Source organism: Hyperoodon ampullatus (assembly GCF_949752795.1).
Source record: "Hyperoodon ampullatus genome assembly, chromosome: 2".
NCBI classification, from domain to species: domain Eukaryota; kingdom Metazoa; phylum Chordata; class Mammalia; order Artiodactyla; family Ziphiidae; genus Hyperoodon; species Hyperoodon ampullatus.
Window position 1 is genome coordinate 114,495,630 of NC_136915.1, and position 13,886 is coordinate 114,509,515.

At 36.7% G+C, this 13,886-nt stretch overlaps 1 protein-coding gene across 2 annotated transcripts in view; it reads right to left on the minus strand.

The window, feature by feature from the left end:
* Positions 1–13,886, minus strand: part of ASH1L (ASH1 like histone lysine methyltransferase) — a gene marked incomplete at both ends in the record, with an annotated part of 186,232 nt that overhangs the window by 121,608 nt on the left and 50,738 nt on the right. For both annotated transcript variants that reach the window (XM_079698474.1, XM_079698473.1), the window contains 2 exons: positions 2,445–3,186; positions 12,157–12,258. In XM_079698474.1, coding sequence (XP_079554600.1) covers positions 2,445–3,186; positions 12,157–12,258 — 844 coding nt within the window. The remainder of the gene's footprint in view (positions 1–2,444; positions 3,187–12,156; positions 12,259–13,886) is intronic.

Consider the following 13,886-nt stretch of genomic DNA (forward strand, 5'->3'; position numbering starts at 1 on the left):
AATTTTGTGGAAAATAAATGTTTAATGTTGCTGATTAATGCTACTAGAACTTGCTGGAACAGAAGGGCTTACCTGAAATAAAGCCTTTTCTCTGAGGTGCATTTTTTTTTTGCAGTACGCGGGCCTCTCACTGTTGTGGCTTCTCCCGCTGCGGAGAACAGGCTCCGGACGCACAGGCTCAGCGGCCATGGCCCACGGGCCCAGCCGCTCCACGTCATGTGGGATCTTCCCGGACCGGGGCACGAACCGTGTCCCCTGCATCGGCAGGCGGACTCTCAACCACTGCGCCACCAGGGAAGCCTTCTGAGGCGCATTTTTAACATGAACCTTCCTAAAGTGAATGGTTAAGATGTCTCAAATTGTCACTTTCTTACTATAGTGAAAGCAAAAGTCATTCTGTTTGTAGATATTTTAAAAGCCTCAGTAATTAAAACAGAAGTAACAGATTGATAACAAAACAGACTGATGGGAAGAGAATATAAAAATATAAAAGAAGACTCTAAGACCCAAAGATATTTAAGAATTTATTATATGATAAAGGTATCATTTCAAACAAGTAGGGAAATGATGATCAATTAATAGTGGTAAGACCGCCATTTAAAAATTCAAAAAATTGGGCTTCCCTGGTGGCGCAGTGGCTGAGAGTCTGCCTGCCGATGCAGGGGACACAGGTTCGGGGCCCGGTCTGGGAAGATGCCACATGCCGCGGAGCGGCTGGGCCCGTGAGCCATGGCCGCTGAGCCTGCGCATCCGGAGCCTGTGCTCCGCAACGGGAGAGGCCACAACAGTGAGAGGCCCGTGTACCGCAAAAATAAATAAATAAATTTAAATCTCTTAATTAAATTTTTTCCCCTTTCAAAAATAAAAATTCACAAAAATCCAATGGGAATATAAATTATAGACACTACATATAAAACAAAAATGCTTACAAATCTGCAACCTTGATAAATAACTGGTAATAAACATAGCACTAACTCATACCTTATACAAGAGTAAATTTCAGCTGATTTAAGACCTATATGTAAAAAGGTAATATGTAACCCTTTGAAGGAAAAAATTAAATTATGATATATTCTTAACATGCAATAAGGTAATTCTATATGTACTAAATGACAAGATCGCCAAGATATATAAAGAGAAAAGTTGTTACAAAGTATAATATGTATGTTACCACTTATATAAAATAACAGCTTTGCATATGCACATATTTGTAAATGCATAAGAAAAGTATCAAAGGATACACAATATATTAACTGTCTTACCCATGAAAACAGGATTTGAGAAGAAATGAGATCATGTGAAGAGACTTTAACTCCTGAATCAGTAAACTTCTAGTTTCACTGATTTATTTATGAGCGTGTATTCTCAGGAAAGAAATTTAAATCCCATATATTCTCCACAAAAAAAGTATTTTTTCATAGATGTACGCATAGAGAGCTATGAAAAACTTCTGTAAACAGAGGTGGTCCAGTGGTTAAGACTGCGTGCTTCCACGGCAGGGGACACGGGTTCTATCCCTGGTCAGGGAACTAAGATCCCATATGCCACATGGAGAGGCCAAAAAGTAAATAAATAAGTAAAACAAAAATCAAATATTCCTTCAGGGAAAGGATCTGGTTGGATATATAACAAAAGGATTAAATGGTCTTCTCGGGGGTGGGGGGGGTGATCTTTGACCTCTGCCCTACACCTTTTGGGGAAAAGTAAAAATATAAAAAAGAAACTATTAAAAAACAATCTAGGGGCTTCCCTCGTAGCGCACTAATTAAGCATCTGCCTGCCAATGCAGGGGACACGGGTTCGAGCCCTGGTCCGGGAAGATCCCACATGCCGCGGAGCAACTAAGCCCGTGCACCACAATTACTGAGTCTACGCTCTAGAGCCCGCGAGCCACAACTACAGAAGCCCAAGCGCCTAGTGCCCGTGCTCTGCAACAAGAAGCCACCACAATGAGAAGCCGCGCACTGCAACAAAGAGTAGCCCCCGCTCGCTGCAACTAAAGAAAGCCCACGCGCAGCAACAAAGACCCAACGCAGCCATAAATTAATTATTTAATTAATTAAGAAAAAATCTAACATGCAGAAAGACTTAAAAAATGTATTTGACGATAGGGATGAAAAGTTTTAGAGCACAAAGGAGATAAGATAGTGTGATAGTAAAAATAATTCCACTCATATTTATACACTGGATAAAACACACAATCTCTCTGGGTCTTGATTTCCTCATCTGTATAGTAAGGGCCTTGTGTTAGATTGTTACATTCCCCCTTGCTTCTTAATTATTTATAATTTTGGACAGCCATAAGTAAGAACACTTATAACAAAAAAGAACAGGTCTTATATAGTAAAAGGTTGTTAGATTAAATGAACAATTCAGCTGCACAGATATGTTACATTTGTGTATAAGCTAGTTTCCTCTACTCAAAATGTTAAACAAGAAATTACCTTTTAGTATTTTCTTGTTCTTCTTCTTCTGGGAATGGCTTCTGTTTTTTCTTGGTCTGTTCTTCCAACAGCCAACTTTTCCTCTTCAATCCCTTTTTATGTTCTGAGTTCAGGTTTACACTCTGAACGACAGCTTCAATGACATCTGTAACTGTATCAGGGCCAAGGTGCAGTGCTGTTCCTTCTTCACCTTCATTTAATTCTGGGCCGACAAATTGGGCAGCTTGGAATGCTTGCATTGATACCACAGCTTGGAGGGGACATTTCCGAGGTCGACCTGGTCTGCGTTTCACGAAGTTATTCCCTGTCCTGGCCTGTCTTTGAAGTTTTTTGGCTTTTAAAATTTTATTGACGTGGTCTAGGTTTTTCTTGGTGGCCAAAATTTTGTCATAATTGCACATTTTCCGAGCTTGGCGCTGCATAGCTTCTACTACACTTCTCTTGATATGATGGGGGGAATGACTGCTGGGCAACTTTTCAGAAAGGAGTGAGATGCTACTACTGCAAGAGTCACTGGGGACTGCAGGCACTAGAAGGCTGTCTGGTTTTCCCAGGGTTCGCTCCTTGCTGTGGCTATGGACTGGACTGGAGGAAGGTGGCACAGAGGCAGATGCAATCACAGCATCAATATTTTTCTCCAGGGGCTCTTGGTCCTCATGTTGTACCAACCGCTGCAGCAGACTATCCACACAGTCATCCCCAGAAGAAACCAATCTTGGACTTCGAGACGGAACTCCGTTCACTAAATAAGACAACAAATCACACATGATAAAAACTGAACACAACTGGTTATTTAAATAACTTTACAAAGGATAAAAGACAAGGAATACCACTCTATTTTTCATAGCAAGATTAAATATCATAATATTGGGTTGACCAAAAAAGTGCCTTCGGTTTTTAAGTAAAAATAAAAGACACATTTTTCATTTTCACCAAGAACTTTATTGAACAACGTATTCACCCTTTTGTTCCACTACCTTCTGCCATTTTTCAGGCAACTTCATAATTCCATCTTCCCAAAACTTTTTATCTTTTTGAGCAAAGAACTGCTCCAGGTGCCTTTTACAGTCTTCCAGGGAATAGAAATTTTTTCCATTAAGAGAATTTTGTAAAGACCTAAATAAATGGAAATCCAAAGGTGCAATGTCTGGTGAATACGGAGGATGAATCAGAACTTCCCAGACAAGCTGTAACCGTTTTTGCCTGGTCATCAAAGAAACATGTGGTCTTGTGTTATCCTGATGGAAGATTATGCGTTTTCTGCTGACTAATTCTGGATCATCAACTGCTGCTTTCAGCTGGTCTAACTGGGAAAAGTATTTTTTGGAATTACTCGTTTTGTTTTCCACAAGGAGTTCATAATAGAGGACTCCCTTCCAATCCCACCATGTATACAACATCACCTTCTTTGGATGAAGACCGGCCTTAGATGTGGTTGGTGGTGGTTCATTTCGCTTGCCCCATGATCTCTTCCATTCCACATTATTGTTCAGTATCCACTTTTCATTGCCCGTCACAATTTGTTTTGAAAATGGAACATCTTTGTTATGTTCAGTAGAGATTCGCATGTGGAAATACGGTCAAGAAGGTTTTTTTTCGCTTAACTTATGTGGAACCCAAACATCGCAGCGATTCACATAACCAAGCTGATGTGAATGATTTTCAATACTTGATTTAGATATTTTGAGTATGGCGGCTATCTCTCACATGGTATAATGTTGACTGTTCTCAATTAATGTCTCGATTTGATCACTATCAACTTCAACTGGTCTACCCGACCGTGGAGCATCGTCCAGTGAGAAATCTCCAGCATGAAACTTCACAAACCATTTCTGACATGTTCGATCACTCACAGCACTTTCTCCAACCACTGCACAAATCTTTTTTTGCAGTTCAGTTGGGTTTTTACCTTTTTTGAAATAATAAAGCATAATATGCCGAAAATGTTGCTTTTTTCCTTCCATCTTCAATATTAAAATGGCTACACAAACATTCACCAATTTTGATAAGTCTTTTTTTATTTAAGAATTTATTTATTTATTTTTGGCTACGTTGGGTCTTCGTTACTACACGCAGTCTTTCTCTAGTCGCGGCCAGAGGGGGCTACTCTTCGTTGAGGTGCGCGGGTTTCTTATCACGGTGGCTTCTCTTGCTGCAGAGCACGGGCTTTAGGCACACAGGCTTCAGTAGTTGTGGCACACAGGCTCAGTAGTTGTGGCGCATGGGTTCCGTTGCTCTGTGGCATGTGGGATCTTCCCGGACCAGGGATCGAACCCATGTCCCCTGCATTGGCAGGCGGATTCTTAACTACTGCGCCACAAGGGAAGTCCTGATAAGTCTTTTTTTTTAATGTATGCTGATATGACAACTGTCACATACAATCTAACAAAATTGTTTTGAATGAAGTTAAAGACAACTAAGTGCTACTAGAGCCATCCTGCAGAAAAAACCAAACGAACCTTTTGGCCAGCCCAATACCATATGCATTGGTCTTTCACAGGCAAGTTGATAGTTTCCTGAATAAGGTACATTACAGTACCCACAATAAATTCAAAGTTGGCCCATGTTTCCCTAATAATACGTGGTGGGTCAAAAAAACAATTCTCACTCTCTGAGATGAGGAGCAGAAAGAATAGAGCTTACTTCTTTAAAAATGAAGGTCCAGTTAAGAGACTCAACAGCTAAATATTGAATAAAGAACTAAACTTTAAATACATATATTTCTAGTCCAGTGCTTTTTCTGACAATGTTTTAAGTGCAAAGGAATAAAAGTGAAATTCTCACCAGGGAAGCCTGGTTCAGTGGTTTTTTTGATAGATTTCTTAGGAATTTTTCTATAGATCATATCATCTGTAAACAGATATTTTTTTCTTCTTCCTTTCCTATCTGTATGCCTTTTATTTCTAAAAATCAGGTTTTTAAAAAAAATTTAAAATGGATGTTAGATTTTTGGCAAATGTTTTCTCTTTACCTAGTTAGATGGTTATGATTTTCTCACTTACTGTTAATTTCGTAAAATACACTAATTGATTTTCTAATGTTAATCCAACCTTGCATTCCTGAAATAAACCCACGTGGTCATGGTATGTTATACATTCAACATACTGGATTCAATCTGATAATATGTTGTACCGTTTGCATTCATGCTTAATAGTGTGTAGTTTTCTGGTAATGTGCTGCTTGGTTTCAGAATCCGGGTAATGCTGGCCTTCATAAAATGAGTTGGGAAAATGCTCCTACTTTCTGGAATAGTCTTTATATACTTAGTATTATTTTTTCCTTAAATAGTCATGATTGAAGCTATTTGGGCTTTGAGTTTTCATTGTAGAATGGTTTTAAACTGCAAGTTGAATTTCTTAAATAGATGTAGGGCTCTTTAGGCTATTTATTCTTGAGTTTTAGTAGCTGGTGTTTTTCAAAGAATGTGCTCTTTTTTATCAAATTTATTGGCATAAAACTGTTCATTATGCTCCCTTATTGTCCTGTTATGGTATGTAGCAATTGCACTGATATCCTCTCTTTCATTCCTGATATGCTAATCCAATTTCTTTTTTCTTAATCCTTTCAGCTACAGTTCTCTTAAAAAATTTTTTTTGATAAACCAGTGTAAGCTTTCATTGATTTCTCTAATGTTTTCTGTTTATTTTTGCTCTTATATTTATCATTTTTCTTCCATCTAACTTGGGTTTCGTTTGTTCTACTGTCTTTAGCTTCCTAAAGGTGAGAGTTTGGACTTAGACCTTTTTTGTTTAATAACGTAACTTTGTAAAGTTAAAATCACAGACTTAGCTATACTCCATAAAATTTTTATGTGTTTTCAGTTTTATTCAATTGAAAAGATTTTCTAATTTTGTCTGTGATTTCCTCTTTGACTTATGGGCTATTTAGAAGTGTGTTAACTTTTCACTTACTTGGGGAATGTCAAGATATCTTGTGTTACTGAATTCTAATTCCATTGTGTTCTTAAAATACAGTCTGTATGATTTCAAACTTTTAAAGTTTATTAAGATGTTTTATGGTCCAGAATATGATGCTATCTTGATATAATTCCACATGAACTTCAAAAGAATATAAGAAAAGGGTGTTTTATATTTATTTACTAAAAATTTCTGGAACTCTTCACTCCTTTGGTAGAGCCATGTTTCCACCTAATATGATTTTTCTGTTTGAAGAACATTTCTACTACCATAAACCTGCTGGCAACCAATTCTTTAAGCTTGTTTTTCTGATAATGTTTATTTTGCCTTCATTTCCGAAGGGTATTTCACTGGTTATAGAATATTAAATTAATAGGTTTTTTTTCCCCTTCCAGCATTTTAAAGACATTATTTTTATTGTCTTCTGTCTTACAACATCTCTGACAATCCATCTGCTGTGATTTGTTCCAGAGTTCCTCTGTATACTATGTGTTTTCTTGTCTCTTTGCTTTTGCTGGTTAATTTTAAGATTTTCTCTTAACCACCGGTTTTAAGAAATTTGATAATGATGTCCCTTGATTTCTGTATGTTTGTGTATCCTGCTTGGGATTTGTGGGACTTCATGGATCTATGGGCTGATAACTTTCATTAAGTGTGAAAAAGTTCTGAGGATTATTTCTTCAAATATTTTTTATTCCTCCTTATAAGACTCAGATCCTATGTATGTTGGCCCTGCTGATACTGTATCACAGGTCACTGAAATTCCATTCATTTTATATCAGTCTTTTTTCCCCACCTCTACACTTCATTTTAGATAGATTTTATTAGTATTTCTGCAAGTACAAAGATCTTTTCTTCTGTAGTGTCTAATCTGCTGTTATCCCATTCAGTGAAATTTTCATTGCAGATATTTATCACCTAAAGAAGTTAACATTAGATTTTATAAATATCTTCCATTTTTACTATTCGCTATATTCATGTTTTCCTTCAAATTCTCAAAGATAGCTGTTTTAATGTACTTGTCTGTTAATTCCATCACATGTTATTTCTGTGGCAGTTCCCACTGACTGATTTTTATTCCACTAAGTCATACCTTCTTGCTTCTTGGCATGTCTATTAATTTTTGATTGGATGCTGGACACTGTAATGATATACTGTTAAATGCTCAGATTTTGCTGTCTGCCTTTTTTTAACATGTTAAGTTGGAGAAACTGAATATACATAGTTTCTGGTTGATTTATTTGCCTTTCAATTGCAAAATAAAGGCTGCCATTTCTGGGCTGCTGGAGTAAATGAGAATGCTACGTCAACCAAGATGGAGGATACACTGATCAAAAAAAATTAGCTTTATACTGAACGGAAATTAAGCTTGCCTTTGGCTCTGCAAGGCAACTGGGGGCGCGACCAACCTATAACAAATTTTAATTAATTTTTTTCTTTGTCTCACAGGCAATATAAATCTGCATGAGAGACAGGAGGTGAGTATGAGCTTGTGTTCAGAAACTCTTTTTTCTGCTCCACCCAAAGCTAACACTGAAACGAGGATCTAGCTTCTATGATAGATTTGTTTCTATTTGCTCTTACACTGGTGTCACCATTAAGGAGTTACACATCTATGCAGGGAAATCTGATGTGAACTTCTGTCTGCTGGAGTTCTAGGCTTTGTCCTTTGTCTCTTATACCTGGATGTGTTCCAATAACCAGGCTCTATACAACCAGGACTCAAGCAGATGTCAAGTAGCTCTAATGCTCTTTATCTGTGTTGAATCAAGCTTTCTGAAAGTTTCTGGTTTTCTATTTACATATTTCAAAGTTCAGCAAATGTTTTCCACATTTTGTCTAGTATTTTTAGTTCTTGGTACCAAGAAGTTTGTTTCCTCTGCACATCTAATCTACCACACTGCTGGAAATAAAGAAGTCTAATCTACTCCAATGCTACCTAAATTCTAACAGTCCCCTTTCCTCATCTCAAGCCTCCAAATTGCTCTAGCTTTACCTCTATCTGCAAACTGTTTTAAAAAATCTTTTCCCCAGGACTTCCCTGGTGGCGCAGTGGTTAAGAATCTGCCTGCCAATGCAGGGGATACGGGTTTGAGCCCTGGTCCGATAAGATCCCACATGCTGTGGAGCAACTAAGCCTGTGAGCCACAACTACTAAGCCTGCGCTCTAGAGCCCACGAGCCACAACTACTGAAGCCCGCATGCCTAGAGCCCGTGCTCCTCAAGAAGAGAAGCCACCGCAATGAGAAGCCCATGCTCCACAACAAAGAACAGCCCCTGCTTGCCACAACTAGAGAAAGCCCATGTGCAGCAACGAAGACTCAACGCAGCCAAAAAAAACAAAAACCACTTTTCCCCAATCATTTTCACACTTTCTGTCCAAATCTTTCTTGACCTCTTTATGACATCTGACATTAAGAGACTTCTATGACATGTACTCTTTACTTTTTTTAATTAAAAAACTATTTAAAAATTTTATGTCATTCACTGACATCTTTTCATCCACTTCCCTCTCAAATCTAACGTATCTTAAATCTCCAACTCTGTCATCTTTTCAAATTACACTTTCTCCCTGGGCAAACTCATTCACTGCCAAATTCAAGTTTATCTACATACTGCTAGATCTGTATCTCTACCATAGGTGTCATAAACTATAAACTACACAGTCCAAATGGCTATCTAACATCTCTACCTCAATAGCCCAAAGACAGCTCAAATTTAATATATCCAAACCTGAAGCCATTATCTACTGTCTTCACGCATTACTCTTGCCACAGTCCATTCTCCATATTGTAATGTTCTGCATTTTTCTAAAGTGCCTATGTGGCAGACTATATTATTATTCATAAATATTTGCTGCTCCTCCCTTGATAGGATTATACTTCCCACACTTCCTTGACATAAGACTTAACCATGTGACTTGCTTTGGCATTGAAATGTGTGAAGTAACATATGTTACTTCTGGGCAGAAATTTTAAGAGCTAGTTAGTGCTTTACTGTGACCTTTTACTCTCTTTCATAAGACAAGCAACATTCCAGATAGACAGAGGCTGCTCCATCAGACAGGATACTAGAGGGAAGACAACATGGAGCAGACGCTTCATGGTCATATAGCATGAATAAAAAATAAGCCTTTGTTGTTTTCAGTCACTGAAGTTTTGGGATTTTTTTTTAGCACTGCAAAATCTAGCCTATTCTCATTGATACAATATATGAAATAATTTTAATCTTCCCCGTTCAAAATCCTTCAATAGCTCCCAACTGCATCTACAATAAAGTTTCAATTCCCTCAAATAAAAAAATACACCGTATCTGATATAGTCCATTATTACTTTTACAACTTCATGTCCTTGTCCCACTTGTCTACTCAAATTATAGTAGTATATATGTCACATTTTCAGTATGTCATTGGTTAGTGCTTGAGTTCCTGTGTCATAACATTTTGTATACTGGCCTGTTATAGAATTTAACACACTTTTAAATTGGTGAATATGTCCAAATCCTTGAGGACAGGAACCTTATCTTATTCATATTTGTATCCCCAGCACTCTGTATATACATTAACCCTAAATAAATAGTTTACTAAAGTAAAACATTTTGGTGATTTTCTTCATAGATATGTCTCTTATTGAAATCTCACTCATTTTTTTCGGGGGTTGGCAAACTTCTTCTATAAGAAGAGAGATAGTAAATATTTTAGGCTTTTGAGGACACACACAATTTCTCACATATAATTTTTTCTTTTCCTTTAAAATAAAAGAAACAAAAAACAACCCTTTAAAAATGTAAAATCAATTCTTAGCTTGAAGGCTGCACAAAAAAGAGGCCTTGGACAACATTTAGTCCACCGGCTATGGTTTGCTGAACCCTGGTCTAGGCTGACACCATCAAAATTAGTCAGTCATTGCATTAGTCAGTGTAAAGACAAAGTACTATGAGAGACAAAACTACCATTGCTGTTTGAATTCCACTGTACCTTTGGCACAATGGTACTAATAAAAAGCTTCAAATATGGTGAAGATAATCATCAAATAAAAATTAAACAAATTTGGGGCTTCCCTGTTGGCGCAGTGGTTGAGAGTCCACCTGCCAATGCAGGGGACACGGGTTCGTGCCCAGGTCCGGGAAGATCCCACATGCCGCGGAGTGGCTGGGCCCGTGAGCCATGGCCGTTGAGCCTGCACGTCTGGAGACTGTGCTCCACAACGGGAGAGGCCACAACAGTGAGAGGCCCGCGTACCGCAAAATAAAAAAAAAATTAAAAAAAAAATTAAACAAATTTACCATATTGATACAATTTGACAGTGAGCCCTTGAGTACTGATGAAGAAATTAAATTTTCTGACCATAAGTCATAAGTGATCTCCTAATTAAAACTACATGGACAGAAAGCTAAGAAATGATATGTGACTTCCTTGCTAAAACTTTCAAAGGCTTCTAAGTGTTATCAATAAGGCTCTATGTGACTGGTCCCTACCTGCCCTTCCAGCCTCATATTCAGTCACTGCCTTTACTCCAACCACACTGGCTCTTTTATTTAATTTCTTGAACTCAGTATTCTCCCCTTTACATATATTACTCCCACTACTGGGAATGAAACTACCACTCCCCATTTCTCCTGATAATACTGATAAATTAAAAATGATTTCCTACTCTCCAATCCCTGGTAAAGGCAGAAGATATATATCGTTATTATTATTTTTTTTTTTTGGTAAACACACATACTATCAGTAAAAAGAAAACTGAGAGTACAACCTAAATCTAAGTATAAAGTATACAGATACGTTATACTGTATGAAGAAGTTATATATATTTAAAATATGTAAACATTACAAATTTTAAAAGTTGATTAGATATAAATATTAATAGAGGTTCTTCTTACAACCTCAGATTGTTTTACATATCTCAAAGATTTGTAAATGCTACTGGAAGCTATTACTTTACTAAATAATTTTATATATATCTAAGTCTTTATTAAATAGCTCTAATCTACACTCTCCTATTACACTACACACCCCATTACCTCAATTTGACTTTCAAAATCTGTATTTTTGTGTGCGCCTACCCTTGTACCTATTCATTTTGAATTATCCCTTCTGAACTATATTAAAATCACTATACCTCTACAAACTTTCAGTTATAAGATAAATTGAGTACTAGGGATTTAAGTACAACATGATAAGTAAAATTAACACTGCTGTATATTATATACTACAGTTGTTAAGAGAGTAAATCCTAGGAGTTCTCATCACAAGGAAAAAATGTTTTTCTTTTTCTTTTATTTTATATCTATATAAGATGATGGTTGTTCAGTAAACTTATTGTGGTAATCATTTCATGATATAAGTCAGTCAAATCATTATGTTGTACACCTTATACAGTGCTGTATGTCAATTATATCTCAATAAAACTGGAAGAAAAAACAAAATCACTGTACCTCATAGAGTATGCTTAACTGGACATGAAAGGGTTAAAAGGTGAACACTATTTTATTGTTTCAATATACATTATTCTTCTCACATCCCAGGACCACTTTTGTTTGTTTTTTCTAAATATTATACTGCAAGCTAATAAATTATAATCTACAATGTAAAGCTATTATAAGGGAGCTCCCTGGTGGTCTAGAGGTTAGGATTTGGCATTTTCACTGCCGTGGCCCAGGTTTAATCCCTAGTCGGGGAACTGAGATCTCGCAAGCCATCCGGCTCGGCCAAAGAAAAAAATCTATTTTAAGTCTGTTCACAAGTAACAGTTGGGAAGTTATCTTCAAAGTCTGTTAAAACAAATAGCACTTGCCTGTCGAAGAAGTACTCTCAGATGAAGACCTCTTTCGCGTAGGGCTACAGTTTGTGCTCTCTGATGGTCGCTGGGAAGACTTATCTGAAGTTGGCTGGGAACCTGGAGAGACAGGAAAAGACCGAAATCATAGGAAAATCCAAGTCTAAAAATAAAGTTAAACCATTCTGTGTTAGAACTGTAATATTTTAGTTGTTGCCACTGCCATTCTCTGTAATAATATGACTTTCAAGCTGACAATAAGAGGACATTAAGCGAAGGACAAATGACACTAGATGTTGCGGACAGAATTCCACAGGTCTCATACATAATTTCTCCTGTTATATTAATAGAGGAAAAACTAGTTTTAGTGGAAGAATGAAAAAAATATATGATTTAGTTTTTATGTATTACACTATGAAACATGTTATTAAGATATTTATTGATAAAAATCACTAGCAATAATCTAATCAAATCTGTTCTTGATTATTGACTCAAATTCATCATATAAACTGACAAAACCTACAATGCAATTAATCAGGAACAACTGATGTGAGAAAAGCAGGTCCAACCTGTGCATTTTATTTAATAGAATCAGAGATGAAAATTAAAAGAGGTGAACCTTAAATCCATACATTCCATATAATCCAGAGAACACTCTGAAAGAATTTGTTATTAATTTATACATGGAATAGAATAAGCCTCCTTTAATGCTTACTTAAAGTTCCTTGGTTGTATACATAGAAGTTCATGAAGACAAAGAAACTCCATTTCCTTAAAAAAAAAAAAAAGTCTCATACTCTTACCCAAACCCCAAACAAATGCAGCATAATTTAACACAACTCTTATTCAAGGGAAAAGTATGTCGTTCAGGAAAGACTATTTCCTGAATAAAATATACTTGGCTCTGATATTAGACTCCTTATAACCTAAAAAGCCAGCTGTTGAGAATACATAATGAATGTCAACCTGTTTGTCAAAAAACTAGTAGCACTCTGAAATGTTCGTTCGCTCTTAAGTTGAAAAACATTACAAATAAAAAGCCTTACGTATAAACTGGAGGCCCAAAAGGTACCATAAATCAAATACTTGAAGAAGAGATTTTTTAAAGTTCTGCCTCTAAATGAGCGTTAACTCCTTAATGGACGGACTGACTGAAGGACAACTTGGGGACAGAAGAACTCAATGGAGCTAAGTTTCTAATATTTCCCTTGATAGTAAACCATGAGCTTTGTTTTAATCACACAGTATCTTAAATCACATCACTGTAAATACTCTTTTAGCAGGCTCTTTTAGCGTTGATCAGGTGAGATATAAGACTATGTGTTGCCATTCAAGAGTAACAAATTAGATTTTGGGGAAATTGATGTGATAGTACCTCCTACTTTGGAAACACAGTGATGACTACAGTAAGATATAATTAAGAAGCAAGACTGTTTATTGTTGAATCTTAAAAACAGATACAAAAGGGATTTTTAAAACCAACAGTAAAATAAATCCCCCTAGAGTGTGGTTCAGATAAGATTTCCATTAAAGAGCTAAATACCACAATAAAATAGCTAAGAAGTAAAAGCCCAGGCATCAGTGAAGACATAACTTTACGTATTAATACTGAAAAATTCATATACTGAACAGATAAATATTTCCTACTCAGACACACAGCCAAGACAGAAGACAACAGTGGCCAAGAAGCTTGAGACATCACTGAACTCCCTTTATCATTACTCTCCTGACGAATGGACAATCTTAGA